The sequence below is a fragment of the Diabrotica virgifera genome, chromosome 1 (assembly GCF_917563875.1).
Source record: "Diabrotica virgifera virgifera chromosome 1, PGI_DIABVI_V3a".
Lineage (NCBI taxonomy): Eukaryota > Metazoa > Arthropoda > Insecta > Coleoptera > Chrysomelidae > Diabrotica > Diabrotica virgifera.
Genome location: NC_065443.1, coordinates 25,123,013 through 25,138,028, shown reverse-complemented (window position 1 = coordinate 25,138,028; position 15,016 = coordinate 25,123,013). Strand labels below are relative to the sequence as shown.

At 35.1% G+C, this 15,016-nt stretch overlaps 1 protein-coding gene across 1 annotated transcript in view; it reads left to right on the top strand.

Annotated features, from left to right (window-relative positions):
• Positions 1–15,016, top strand: part of LOC114324173 (serine/threonine-protein phosphatase 1 regulatory subunit 10) — a 77,093-nt gene continuing 62,077 nt past the window's right edge. The window contains exon 1 of the mRNA XM_050655344.1: positions 1–366. Within this exon, the coding sequence (XP_050511301.1) occupies positions 364–366 (3 nt within the window). The 5' untranslated portion in view covers positions 1–363. The remainder of the gene's footprint in view (positions 367–15,016) is intronic.

The following is a 15,016-nucleotide window of genomic DNA, read 5'->3' as shown; positions in this document are numbered from 1 at the left end:
ATTTCCGCCATTCCGCCACATCGGTTTGTTGAGAAAGATCAAATATTTAGAAGCGGTAGATTTGTTGTGTCATATTAGCCATATGGTATTAATTTCGCGATTTTAGCTGTTAAAATATTATAAAATAGTTATTTTTTTGGAATATACGTCGATTTATCCCAAAATATATTCAGATTTATGTATTATTAAGTAGATTAGTTTATACAAAGAATGATAGGGCGTTGTCCCCATAAGCATCATTATTTTAGAAGCTGAGACGTGTTTTAATCGTGCATTATGTTCTTTCTAATGAACTATAAAATTAAATACTTATAAAAGAGACTATATTTTTAGTGCTACTACCAAATTTCAGGATTTTTGAAAATGGTAAGAAATGACTCATCAAATTTCATATTCTACTTTTATATTGTTTTATTCATTTCTGCAATTAATTTGCATGTTTTATTACCTATAGTTTTATTTTCCATAGATTGTGTACACATTTTTGGGGCTTTTAGACCCTACAGATACACAGATTCGAGGATTTGTAGGGTGGTATTTGAACAATGTTGGCAGCCATCTTGTTATGCAATAGCCTTTATTTTAATTTCCCGTTGCGTTGGCAGTTGAGAAAAATGTGTTCTTGTGTTAGATTAAGATTTAAAAAATGTGTGTAAAATGTGTTTTAATAGTAAAGTAAATAAAAGTGAGGAGAATAGCAGTTGGCATTATTCCAATGTATTTCGATAGGTACCAAAAATAAAATTGATCTCCCTAAAAATCAAAATCCGCCATATGCAAGTTGGTTAGAGATGGCCGATTCTGCGTATAAAAAGAGCTCAAATAACTACAATTACGCATATTTTAAGACGTGAATTTGCCATTTGGACAATTAATGAAAAAAACATACTTTCAAACATATGTTTATTTATGAATCCACATAACTTTTTTTTTACAACGTCACTTAATCGTCATTTACTGTTTGTTAAATCAAGCAAGAGTGACCTGAATCAATGGTAAAAATCGGAATTGTTTTGGTGTTAATTTAGTTAATTATACCCAAATTTTGAATAAGGCGATTAGAGGAAACCTTTACCTGAATTATTTGAAAGAACTATTAAGACAGGTTCTGCAGAACTGTTACATTTGTGTAACTGTTGTTACATAATTCCTCCATCTCTACTCTATTAAATCCATGAAGGATTCTGGTTTGATATAAAAAATTAACAAAGAATATCAGAACATTTGGATTGCAATTAAATAGATACTACAATATTCTGTCTTTATTATGCTTTCTTAATAATAAAAAAAATGTGGGTCAAAGCCTCTCTTCACTTTCTCCTTTGTATCTCAAAAGATTTTTGTTATACCTAAGTAAATCAATACATACATTTCTAAGCTAAACAAACCTAATCTGCAATCATTTTCATAAGTTTATTTTTTTTAAAAAATAAAAAATGAATAACCATTTTCACTAGGGCATCTATGCTATTTCGTTCGTTGCAATTCGGGACTGCACGTTGGGGTTTGTTTTGGTTGGATCAGGGAGAGCAGCATATGTGCCTCCTGATGAGAGACTAATAAGTTTCGAAACCGGTAGAGGTGCTTGCAGCACTCTCTGATTGGACTGGAATATGGTTCAGCTGTATTTTCGTTTTGCAACGAAATTGAAAATGGTTATTCATTTTTTATTTACATTTACTCTGTGTGGAGTATGAAGGGAACCAGTCTCGTTGGAACTTTACCGCGCTGAGCAGATGGGACGTGAATTGTAAATTGTAGAATTCCCTCATCTTCCTTAGTCTCAGCATCCGTATGGCTTGCAAATTGTAGAAGCCTCGGAGGTGTAACCAGAGAAGGTTCCCATTGTTTTCATTCTGGTGGGATATGCTATATGCCATTAGAGTGAAAACTTAGTCTTTTGCTAGCAGTTGCCGCTAGGGCATCTATGCCATTTCGTTCGTTGCAATTCGGGACTGCACGTTGGGGTTTGTTTTGGTTGGATCAGGGAGAGCAGCATATGTGCCTCCTGATGAGAGACTAATAAGTTTCGAAACCGGTAGAGGTGCTTGCAGCACTCTCTGATTGGACTGGAATATGGTTCAGCTGTATTTTCGTTTTGCAACGAAATTGAAAATGGTTATTCATTTTTTATTTACATTTACTCTGTGTGGAGTATGAAGGGAACCAGTCTCATTGGAACTTTACCGCGCTGAGCAGATGGGACGTGAATTGTAAATTGTAGAATTCCCTCATCTTCCTTAGTCTCAGCATCCGTATGGCTTGCAAATTGTAGAAGCCTCGGAGGTGTAACCAGAGAAGGTTCCCATTGTTTTCATTCTGGTGGGATATGCTATATGCCATTAGAGTGAAAACTTAGTCTTTTATTTTTTTTAATTCATAGCTTTAAAATATTGCATTCAAAATTCAACTAAGTAATCATTTTTATGTAGTTTTTTGTTTCATTTTCTTTGTCATTAATTACACATGCTTTTAGAAGCTAATTACATGGTTACATTGTAAGGCATCATGACTTCACTAATATGATTTTAACAGTTTTTTCATGTGAATAATTCTTCCATGATGAAGAACCCATGACACTAAAATATTTATAAACAGTCCTATAGCAGAAAGCATATAAAGAGTACAGACAAAGAAGGCGCTATGTCAATTTTTGCAGAAAATGAGTTTTTGGTCCCCTCTGTTAGCCAGCGGTCTATACTACCATTCTATAAATCAATCACCGCTATGAACGTTTTCAGTCAGGAATAACATTTTAATTTATCTAGTCAGGCTAAGAAAGTGTCAAGTCTGCGTGGAACTGACCAAAAAAAGTACCATGTCATGTTGTACACATAGGCTGATGCCATCGCTGTAATTCCAGTAAATTTAACGCTGTAAACACCAGAGAGACTTAACCTTTAAAACCATTGACCATTCCAGGTCATGTGACTTTGACAGCATCGCTGAGAGGCAAAAATTGTGTTTTCGGTGTTCTTTTTGCTACTTTCTCGTTTTATTATAAGAAATCTGTGGTTTTAACTACAAAAGTTTCAAATATTAGATATAGGACACCCTCATAAGGGATGCAAAAACCCAGTATAATCAGAAAATCAGTTTTCTTGACCCATATCCTCGTTCTGTTTACAGTGCATTGTGATTATAGTGATTTAAAACATCTCAGTCTTTAAATGTGGCTGGTATTATAAACAAAACTCACTTTATCTCTTTTACTTTTACTGGAACACTTTACAACTGAACAAAACGCTGGTATTTTAATCATATTCTTAAATTAAACAATGGTTTTATACACTTAACCTAATTTTTTTTTATTTTGTATTTTTCAAAACCTATTATTTTGACATAGCAGCTTCTTTGCCTGTACCCTTCCTATTTTATATAAATAAAAAGATCAATAAAATATGTTAAACCAGATCTTGATCACTCCTAACATCCTGTTTAATCATTATCATTAATTTGGTACATAACCCTTAGAAGACTGTTCTAAAGACCATCTGAGCAATGAGCTACGTATAACATGAGAATAAAATTACTAAATATGTACAAACATTAGAAATGCAATACAAATTTTCAATAATAAAAATATATCAAATCAAGAATCCCAAAATTATAAGAAAAAGATAATAGGATAGAAATAAAACCAGTATCACTGACTGAAGTTGACACTGCAAGACAACTAAAGAGAAACAACAAAATTTTGAGGAATATCTTCTGCATGTGTTATCTCTCGAAGAAAGTCAGCGACCATCATGGCAATTTGCATTTTCATTACCACTGCTCTAACAGCAGAAGTTAAACCAAGCTCTCAAATTGTTTAACCAGGAGATGTGTCTTCTTCCTACGACTCCTACCCTGTATTATTTCTTGTATTATTAACTGCAACAAGTTACAATGGTTGCCCCTCATGACATGTTCCAGATATTGTAGTTTTCTAAAATTGTATTTTTCCCATTCTTCTGAACACCTCTACATTCGTGACTATCCACCCAACTTATTCTTAATATTCTATAGGCCCATACCACAAAGGCTGAAATATCTTTCTTTAATGTCCAAACCTCCAACCCATAGAATAATATGGAGAACACGTAGCATCTCAGAAGTGTTATCTTTAAAGAAATTGTAATGTCCCTGCTACATAATTCTTTGAATTTCTACAATAAGTTTGTTGAAAGCATTTTTTGCCTGTCCTATTCTTGCTTTAATCTCTTCTGTGTATTCATTATTTTCATTAATTACTGTATCCAGATATTTATATTTTTCAACTTTTTTCATTTGTTCTCCATGTATTGTTATGCTTTCTTGGTGCTGTTGTTTGTTATTACTTGTGTCTTTTTTTGTGTTTAGGGACAGTCCGTTTTCTTCACCGACTTCTACCACTCTGTCAACCATCCTTTACCGAACACTTCCTTTAGATCCTTTAGATTTTAGATCCTTTACTTCCGAGCATATTTTTTTCTGTACTTTTAGTTTAGATGGTCATAGTAACAATTCTTAGATATGTTCAATTGCACACAAGTTTAGTTATATTTATGTTTAATTTTTGCTTCTTAATTATTTATGCCATTTCAAGGGTTGGATTTTGTCTTTGTAAATGATTTGTTATTGTGTCTAAAGTCAATGGCATTACCTGCACAAGAAGTTTATTTCTATATTTCAATGACTTTGGGTGTTCTGATGGGTGAAGTATTGATCCAACCCTCCAGCACCTACAGTTCCTATGTTTCCAGAGATTGACAGTTTCTTCTAGAGATCGTATTACTCTTTTCACGCTGCTTCTCTGTCTATCCCTGTTTTGGGTGCCACATAGCACATTCGAAGTTCATTTTGATTAACTTTTTGACTATATCTATATCTTGGCTGTCATATCTCTATAAAAATTATATAATATAAAATGTAGGTAGTCTTTGAAGTATTCTGTCATCTCAAATAAATTGAAAAATTAATGCTACAGACTGGAGATGCATTAAAAGAGAGATGCGAACAAAATATAACTCCAGCTGGGAAAGTTACCTGGTCAAGCACATAGCAAAATGTATGTTGGCCTGATGTGCATTAATAAAGCTGAAGTACTGTGGAAAACCCCACAAGCTCAGAATCTAACAGGCTTCCTGACTGCATACAATTATTTTATATACTACTTCATGTAGACTTATTCTGAAGACTCAAAGACTCACTCACTGAAGTGAGTGACTCAAAAAACATGTGCTACCTGTCGACTAGACTGTGCAGTGTCCAAAATTCTTAATGTGTACCAGCAGTGACTGATTAAAAAAAAATAAATCAAAATCTGAGTTGAGTTACGGAAAAAAATATTAGAACCTGTTGTTCTAAAAAAAAATTTTATCATCACTAGGGTTATAAAAAAAATAACCTGAAAAAGTGTATTATATTAAAAATATTAGGTGGATATCAGGTGACATTCCATTTATCTGCTGATAACATTGTTTTTCTAATGAATGTGTACTTTAGACCATGACAGAATGTGTACTTTGGATCATGAGGTGATCAATATTTATATTTTATTGTTATTGGATAGGATTAATGTTTAAAACTTTTTGTTTTATGTTGGTAGTTTTTTATTGCTCTGTATTGCACAAAACAGTGGATTATTTAATTTTTCAAAAATGAGACCAATATTGCTGTTTATAATTAATTAATACTTGCCTAAGATATTTAAGGCTGTTGACCTGTTTCATGTTCAAACAGTTTCAAACGTGAACACCTGTTCACCTTCGACATATCACGGGTTCAGAAGAAGAACGACGTAACTGCAAAATTTTTCAGAAGAGCAAACGATTTTTAAATATTAAAATAGGTATTAAATGAAAGAGTAATTGTCCAGGAGCATCGGTATGGTGTTTATTCTTACAAAGATGGCTTTTATTTTCATCCCTGTTGGTTCTAATTTCATTATCTTAATTTAATCTACCCATTTTCAACCCTATCTACAGTTGCGTCATTGTTCATCTTAACATTTTTACATATTTAAAATATGTAGTGATTAAATGAAGAGTAATTGTATAGGAGCATCGGTATGGCGTTTATCTTACAATGATGGCTTTGGCTTTTGTTTTCATCCCTATTCTTTTGAATTTCATTATCTTAATTTAATCCCCCCATTTTCAACACTACAGTTGCGTCATTGTTTATCTTAAAATTTTTCTGTACAAAAAACGATTTTTAAATATTTAGTAGGGCGTTTATTCTTAAAACGAAGGCATTTATTTTCATGCCTATTAATTCAAATTATTTCATTATCATTTAATCCCCCCATTTTCAACCATATCTACAGTTGCTTCATCTTGCACCATAAAACAAGTTCTTAAATGGCGAGTACTTCAATAACGACACAACTACCCTGTAGTGGCTCAGCACATACTTACAGTTCTGTCGTTTTTGTATTATCTGCACAGTTATTTTAGAAGTTAATTACGCAATAAACAGGAATTGACATAATGCAGTTACGTCATTGTTCTTTCGGGACGGCGATATTATCTTCAATATATATGAGATAAAATTATAATGCAGTTCATACATTAATTTACTAGGGGAGTCCGATAAGTACTTAGCCTCTCCACCCGATGGCGCCACTATCACAAATGAAGTGTACTGTCATTTAATGCGCTCTTGTAGACAGCTAATGTCAAAATTTCACCCAAATCGAAATTATAGTATTGTTGTGATTGTGTGTGAAAGTCAACGTGTCCGCGGATTTTAATAAAATGGAAAATGAGCAATATCGGTCGGTGATTTGATTTTTGTTTTTGGAAGGGAAATTGCTCACTTCAGACAATAAGTGCAACCGTGAGACCATTTCAGAGCAGTGTTTGATGCTATTTAAGTGTGATCCAAAGGAGTTTTTACGTCGTTTCATAACTGTCGACGAAACATGGATTCACTGGTATACACCAGAAACCAAGGAACAGTCGAAAGAGTGGACAGCACCTGGCGAACGTGCTCCGAAGAAGACAGAAGACTGTCCAATCGGCCGGAAAGATGATGGCCAGCATTTTCTGGGATTCACAAGGTGTGATCTACATCGACTACTTGGAGAAAACGATCACAGGACCCTATTAGGCCGAATCATTGGGCGGATTAGACGCCGAATTGAAGAAAAAACGACCACATTTGGCAAAGAAAAAAGTGCTCTTCCACCATAACAACGCACCGGCTCACACCTCCGTCGTCGCCATGGCCAAATTGGTCGAATTGGGCTACTATTTGTTTCCAAACTTGAAAAAGACGCTCGCTGGGCAAAAATTTAATTCGAATGAGGAGGTCATCGCCGCCACGGAAGCCTATTTTGCAGACCTCGAGAAAAGGTATTTTTTAGACGGGTTAAAGAAGTGGAGCATCGCTGGGTCAAGTTTATCGAGCTAAAAGGAGACTATGTAGAGAAATAAATTGCCACTTTTCCAAAATTTTCCTTTTTCATTTGTAGGCTAAGTACTTATCGGACTGCCCACGTATGACCTCCCAATTTATTCTTTTCAAGATTTCCAAGGGCAATCCTTGCAGTTTTGGACTAGAATGTGATCCTCATAGTTCCTTAACTCGTTCACTGCTGCTTCGGCACAGTATAAAGAGGGACAGTAAAATTGCAATTGGTAATTCACCAGTGGTGGATGCGGGTTTTCCCTGTTAAAACCCGTACCTTTCTATGCGACTAGCAATGCGAGAGTGAGGCAAAAGCGACTGGAAAAAGATTTTACTTCCAATTTTTCGGAGAGTGGTTCTACTGTCCCTCTTTATACTGTGGCTTCTGTCAATGTGACTGAGAAAGCATCTTTCACACAGGCAGCGTGGTCAATATGACGGAGAATTTTTTTTCATTTTCATGCCAGAAGCACATATTCACGAATTTCTTAATATGGGCGGTGTAAATTTTTTTCATAAGACTTCATTATCTGTGGAAATCTCTTTCTGCGCAGCTTGGTCCAAAGAATGGATATTTTTTCCCATCTGAAATATACCACCTGGCGTTAACGTAAAAAGCCATACAAAACACTCTGACAGCGAACGAGTTAATAAAAAATTTTTATGGAACTCATAAAAAAATAAGAATTAGATACAAGGAAGACCAATTTTTTAGACAAAGATTCAAAAAAGTAAACAAAGGAAAATCAAATGTTAATTATATTGACAGCTAGAAATATTAAGGATTCGAGCATATGGAATGAAACTTATCTCCAGACAAGACAACAAACTCACACATACTTTTTAAATAATCTCCAAAATCCTTGATTCAAAATTAATTGAGGCGCTGACATTGAAAGGTGGGTCAATGTCAAAATTTTCAAAACATACTTTTTGCCTTCAAGAGTTCAAGGTCAATGGCATTGATAGGGTGGCAAGTGTCTTTCTTATCTCTCTTTAATTATAAAAAACGCCAAGAGATAGCGCTAGTGATAACATCGTCTTAAGGCCGGCGCCCACTTATACGGAACGGACCGCGACGATCGGCATTTTAATATTTTCGTGTATTCAAATGGCTCAGCGCCATGTGTTACGATTCCGTAAAGTAGGCGCTGAGCCATTTAAATACACGGAAATATTAAAATGCCGATCGTCGCGGTCCGTTCCGTAGCGTTCTGTTCCGTATAAGTGGGTGCCGGCCTTAAGATGACAGAATAGTTTTATTACGCTTCTCCCGTAAAATTATGTTCTTGCCGCTTACCTTCTGTTCGTTGTCAATGCCTCAATTTATAGCAATTTTATAACACCCTATGCCATTTTAAAACGTAAAACCAAAAATTGCTACAGCTCACCATTGCTAAGTCTTTGGTTGGCATAGCATACTTTAACACCACAGTACATAAAACGTGTTTTTTCTCATATAAAACATCATATTACATAAATCAGCTTAAGCATAAGCTTTTTCTTCTTCTGTAAGTGCCATCTCCGCGACGGAGGTCGGCAATCATCATAGCTATTCGGATTTTAGAGACGGCTGCTCTGAAAAGTTCATTTGACGTACATCCTTACCATTCTCTCAGGTTGCACAGCCACGATATTCTGCTTCTCCCTATGCTTCTCTTTCCTTGAATCTTTCCCTGCATAATCAATTAGAGCAAGTTGTATCTCCCTCCATGTGTAATACGTCCGAGATATTCCAATTTTTTTGTTTTGATGGTATTTAAGATTTTCATTTCTTTATTCATCTTTCTCAGAATCTCTTTGTTTGTGACATGTTCTATCTGTCCACAATATTTTTAGAATTCTTCTGTACACCCACAGCTCGAATGATTCTAGTTTTTTCATTGATGCAGTATTCAAGGTTCGAGCTTCCATTCCATAAAACAAAGTCGAGAAAACGTAGCACCTAGCAAACCTAACCCTTCGCTCTTATTTCAAATCTCTTTTTGTACTTTTCTCATTTTGTTGAAATATGCTCCAGCCTTTTCTATTGTGATTTTGATTTCCTGTAAGTAATCTCCTGTGGAGATGATCATTGTTCCAAGGTATGCATAGTGGTCGACTCATTCGATATTTTGATATTCTCATAAACTTTGTCTTCTTGACGTTCATTGTTAGACCGTATTCTTGTCCAAACTCCGCTATTCTGGTCACCAGCCTCTGAAGATCCTCAATATTTTCAGCTAAGATGACAGTGTCATCCGCATGTCTAATGTTGTTAATGGGAACTCCATTTACCTTTATTCCAGCTGTTTCACCCTCGAGAGCTTTTCTCGAGTAGGATCTTCCTCGAGATCTCTTCCGAGTAGGAATTAAAAAGAATTGGCGACAATACACATTCCTGTCTCATCCAACGTCTGATTTAAATTTCCTCTTGACAGCTGATCGTTAACACATAATAAGCATAAGCTTAAAATCATATTAATGTTCTTTATTGTTTCTTCTTCATATAGCTGTATTCGCTATAAGTTTTCTTACTACCGTAAAACCTGTCAAATGTCAGGTCACTAAAAATGACAGAACTGTTAGCCGTTATAAAAAGGTGGCCGCTAATACCAGGTTTTGTAGTCCACAAATTTTGGTTTGGGGAACTTTGAAACTGGTAGTTCAGGTGGCCGGTTTTGACAGGTGGCCGGTTTTGACAGGTGGCCGGTTTTGACAGGTGGCCGTTAACACAGGTTTTACTGTATATGATATAATAGTAAGATATGAAGACCTTGGGACCAGAAGGGAACAAGCCACAATTTCGTCAAAAATGAGTTAAAGTAGAAATTGCACACTTTAAGGTCATATTAATGTCCCAAACAGAAAATTTCAGCTGTTTTCTCATAGATGGCGCCACTGTAGTAAGTCCTGTTATGCCACCATAACTTTATCTTGCAACAAAAGGAGACAAGCCACAGTAGTAATCAACATGGCGGCGGAACATTCCCGTGCATGTAAATGGAAAATAGACGTTTCTGAATTTGATTCTGAACACAGTGACCAAGATCCTTTTTAAATGAAAGCGAAGATGTCAAAGACTATGATACAGTATGCGCAAGTAGCAACGATTTCTAAAACATAAACTTAGGAACGGTATGTTTATTAAATGTGTGGCTTGTCCTCTTATGTTATATTTTTCGAACCTAAAAATATTAGGATTGTTCTAAAGGTTTTTTGTGGCTTATATCTTTTTAGTAAAATACTTACTTTATGGTAGGAAAATGAATAGGTTTATACTCCATAGATTTCTCCAGGTGTCTTGCCAACTCCAGAAAAGAAGGCGCCTTCTAGATGGAGACACAAGGATAGCCAACGACATAAAAAAATTAAGCGCAAGACGACTAAAAGAAATATAGGTTACGAATATATAGATACAAAAGGGAAGAAAATAGAACCAAAAAATTAGGTGCACCTTGCGGTTGCACAAAACAGTTTAGGCAGAAAATGGTGCTTGCCAACATATTCTACAGATACTGAGAATAATGAACCACTGGAAGACACTGAAGATTTGGACCCCTTTTCAGCTATTGAAAATATTGACAACTGAATTATTTTATTGCTGAATTTTATGTTCATTTTTAGAATATAATTTTTTATACAAAAGGGGATGTCTCATATTTTTTTCAAAAAATGTTCAAAAACTCAAAAACCGTTGAAACATTTGTGTTACTTTTAAGGATCCCCCAAACCAACGCGAAACTTTCGCAACCGCAACCTACGCGGAATCGCGGCGAATCGATAGGCACGGCGGATTATGGACGTGTTCAGACCACTTTGCGCGGAATCCGCAACGGTCGCGGCAGAACAGCGTTCCTTTCATGAAACGCTGCATGCACGGTTTTTTCCGCTACCGCTGTAGTTTCGCGTGTTTTAAAATGGTTGTTACAGAAAAACTCATTGAAATTGTTAAACAATATCCTATAATATATGATTTAACGGACGAAGATTATAAAAATATAAGAAAAAAAGGATAAAGTCTGGAATAGTATCGGGTCAGAATTAGGAGAAAATGATAAGTTTTCATTATATATTATAATATTATTATTAATTTGCGTGCATAGAGATTACGCCCACTTAAAAATTTGGTCATTTTTGATGTCTTGTATTTCCTAAACCTGTTGGCCGATTTAAAAATATAATTTGTTCACATTTGTATGGCGAATAGTCGCGTCGGCTTTCGCGTCAATATGGGGAACCCTTGTCCGCTACCGCTCCGCCTGCGAATGTTCCGCTACGGAAAATTCGCGTCGCAAAAATTTCGCGTCGGTTTGGGGGATCCTTTATAGTGTATTAATAACATTTCCAAACGATTATGGGCCTTACTTCCGAGAAAACTGTAAAAATTGGATTTCAGGATTTGAAAATAAGTTTAAAATGATGTTTTCTCCAAAGTATTGTTTGGTGGCATGTCCCCTTCTGGTCCCAATTAAGGTCTTCATATAAGTAAGACTTCAAAATTGAGATTTCCCAAAACTTTCAGGTCCTCGTTATAGTGTTAATGATTCAGAAATCATTTTCAATATTCAGTAAATACTATGTGACTTTAGGTTTATTTTTTTAAAATTTTGTTAAATTTGTGTGTATTTTTTAGGTTAGGTTATTGTTTTCATTTTTTTGTTGAAAATGAGTATCTTGGGTAAAACCAGGGCTAATAATAGGCGGTTGAAGCGTAGCACTCGCCCTGTTACCTTCCTTGTATACCTGCTATAATCCCAAAGCCGTGTTAGGCCGATTCCACATTATGCGTTTTCACCGGATGCGGTGAAAACGCATCAGTTTCCAACGCAACCGGACCGACCTGTCACACTATGCGTTTAGTCTGGTGCAGTTTGTAAGCGCGTACCGATGATTCAAAACGCATCCGTTTCCAACGCAACCGGACCGATCTGTCACACTATGCGTTTTCACCGGATGCGGCGGAAACGCATCCGGTCAAAACGCATAATGTGGCATCGGCCTTAGCGGTATAAAACGAGGGACTATTATTATTAGTTTATTGGTTAGCTGAAAACATTTCTATTTTATTCTCTTCAAAAAGTAATCCTCCACATATTACACCTGTACAAGCGCCTTTTCCAATTCTCTAAGCACTTTTGATATGCATTTTTTGGCCTAGTGTTAAATTCGTTTAGCGATGCGATCTTTATCTCCTCAATCGTGGTAAACTTTGACCCTATATGTTTTTTTTTGTTCAGTTTTTACACCAGTAAAAAGTCATATGGGCCAACTCAGGTGAATGTGAAGGCTAAGGTCATATAACGGTGCTGTTTTTGCACAAAAATCACGAATAAGCAGTGGCGTATGAGCTGGCGCATTATCGTGGTGCATTCAGGGCGTCTTTTTTTCGATTTGTTTCACGCAAACCGGGATTCACTTGTAATATTCCTTATTAACCGTAGGACAAGAACTCATGTCTACGTTCTTTAAATCAGCCGACACGGCTCCCGTGTTCACACTCACACTGTTATCAAGCAATGACTGTATAAATGGGCACATGAGTCAAAATATCTAATATTGACCCGGAGTTGAAAGTGTTAAAAGAAAAGTTGGCTAAACTATCTCTCTTCTCAAAGTAGACTCGTAAATCTCAGTTGATATTTATTTTTCACACATTCAACATAAATATAATATAATAGATTCCTTGAGCCATTTTTGCAAATATGTACACATGTCTTCATGTACACTTCGCGTCAAAAAAAAACTGGTATAATTCTTATAACCGAAAATCGCGTTTTTCAAGTTGTGTAAGTTGATCTTGTCAAATGTGTCATTCTAATTTCTAGGGCAACGTTGCCAGTCATCTCAATTAAGTACCCATACATTGATTCGTGTTTTATAATTTATGAAAATATTTCAATTCAAAAATAATGATAGTTAATAAATCTAGACATAACTTTAAATTATTATGTTTAGTTTAAATTAAATTCGAGAAGCGTGATTGGTTTCTCGTAAATTGTACTGTAAATACAAAACTTGAGTTGTGGGATACTAGGTATGTATAGTCCAGAAAGCCACTGCGCATCCGCTAGGAAAAATATTCTAATTCGGATTTTTTGCACAATCTTACTCAAAAAGGACTGCTTTTAACAAACTTGCATGTTGCCAGGACCAAAAGGTGGTCAAAAATTTTTTAAACGTTTTTTTTTGTTTTTTCCTAAAATTATTTTTTTTTGCACGGAAAAAAGTTTTTTTTTAGGTTTTTTGGACCATTCCAAACAGAAAAGGTTTTTAGTGACTTTTCTCTAAAAATGATAGTTTTTGACATATAAGCGATTAAAAATTGAAAAATTGAGAAATCGGCCATTTTTAATCCTCAAAAACTATGTGAAAAACTGAAAATTTGAATGTTGCCAAGGTAAGTAAATATTCTTTAAACATCGATTGATGAAATCCCGAAGGGTTTTTTTGCAATACAGTATTCAAAACTCCTTTGTTTTTTAATTGCTAATCAAGCGAGCGCGGCACTATCTTCCACCGACAGTATGGTACAAATGAAAGGAATAAATTCGTTATTTCGTAAACCGGCGACTTTAAGGAAAAATCCCGAAACAGGTCGATTTTTATTTTTAAGTTACGATATTGTGGCATATATGGTATACTACTGACGTCATCCATCTGGACGTGATGACGTAATCGATGATTTTTTTAAATGAGAATAGGGGTCGTGTGCTAGCTCATTTGAAAGATTCTTCAATTCTCTATTCAGTAACATAAACCTTTACATAATTGTTTATACAGGGTGTCCAAAAAATTTTTATTAAATTAAATTATTTGACAAAAAAAGAAGTAGAAGGACACCCTGTATAAATAATTATGTAAATGTTTACATTACTGAATAGAGAATTGAAGAACCTTTCAAATGAGCTACCACACGACCCCTATTCTCATTTAAAAAAATCATCGATTACGTCATCACGCCCAGACGGATGACGTCACTAGTATACCATATATGCCACAATATCATAAATTAAAAATAAAAATCGACCTGTTTCGGGATTTTTCCTTAAAGTCGCCGGTTTACGAAATAACGAATTTATTCCTTTCATTTGCACCATACTGTCGGTGGAAAATAGTGTCGCGCACGCTTGATTAGCAATTAAAAAACAAAGGAGTTTTGAATATTGTATTACAAAAAACTCTTCGGGATTTCATCAATCGATGTTGATGAAAAAATATCTACCTACCTTGCAACATTAAAATTTTCAGTTTTTCACATAGTTTTTGAGGGTTAAAAATGGCCGATTTCGCAATTTTTCAATTTTTAATCGCTTATATGTCAAAAACTATCATTTTTAGGGAAAAGTCACTAAAGACCTTTTCTGTTTGGAATGATCCAAAAAACCTAAAGGAACTTTTTTCCACGCAAAAAAAATAATTTTAGGAAAAAAACAAAAAAACGTTTAAAAAATTTTTGACCACCTTTTGGTCCTGGCAACATGCAAATTTGTTAAAAGCTGTTCTTTTTAAGTAAGATTGTGCAAAAAATCCGAATTAGAATATTTTTCCTAGCGGATGCGCAGTGGCTTTCTGGACTAGTAGAATAAACACACGGGAAGAATAAAAAAATTGATTTGAAATTAATATAATATGAATAACTTTTACAGTGAACAAGTGT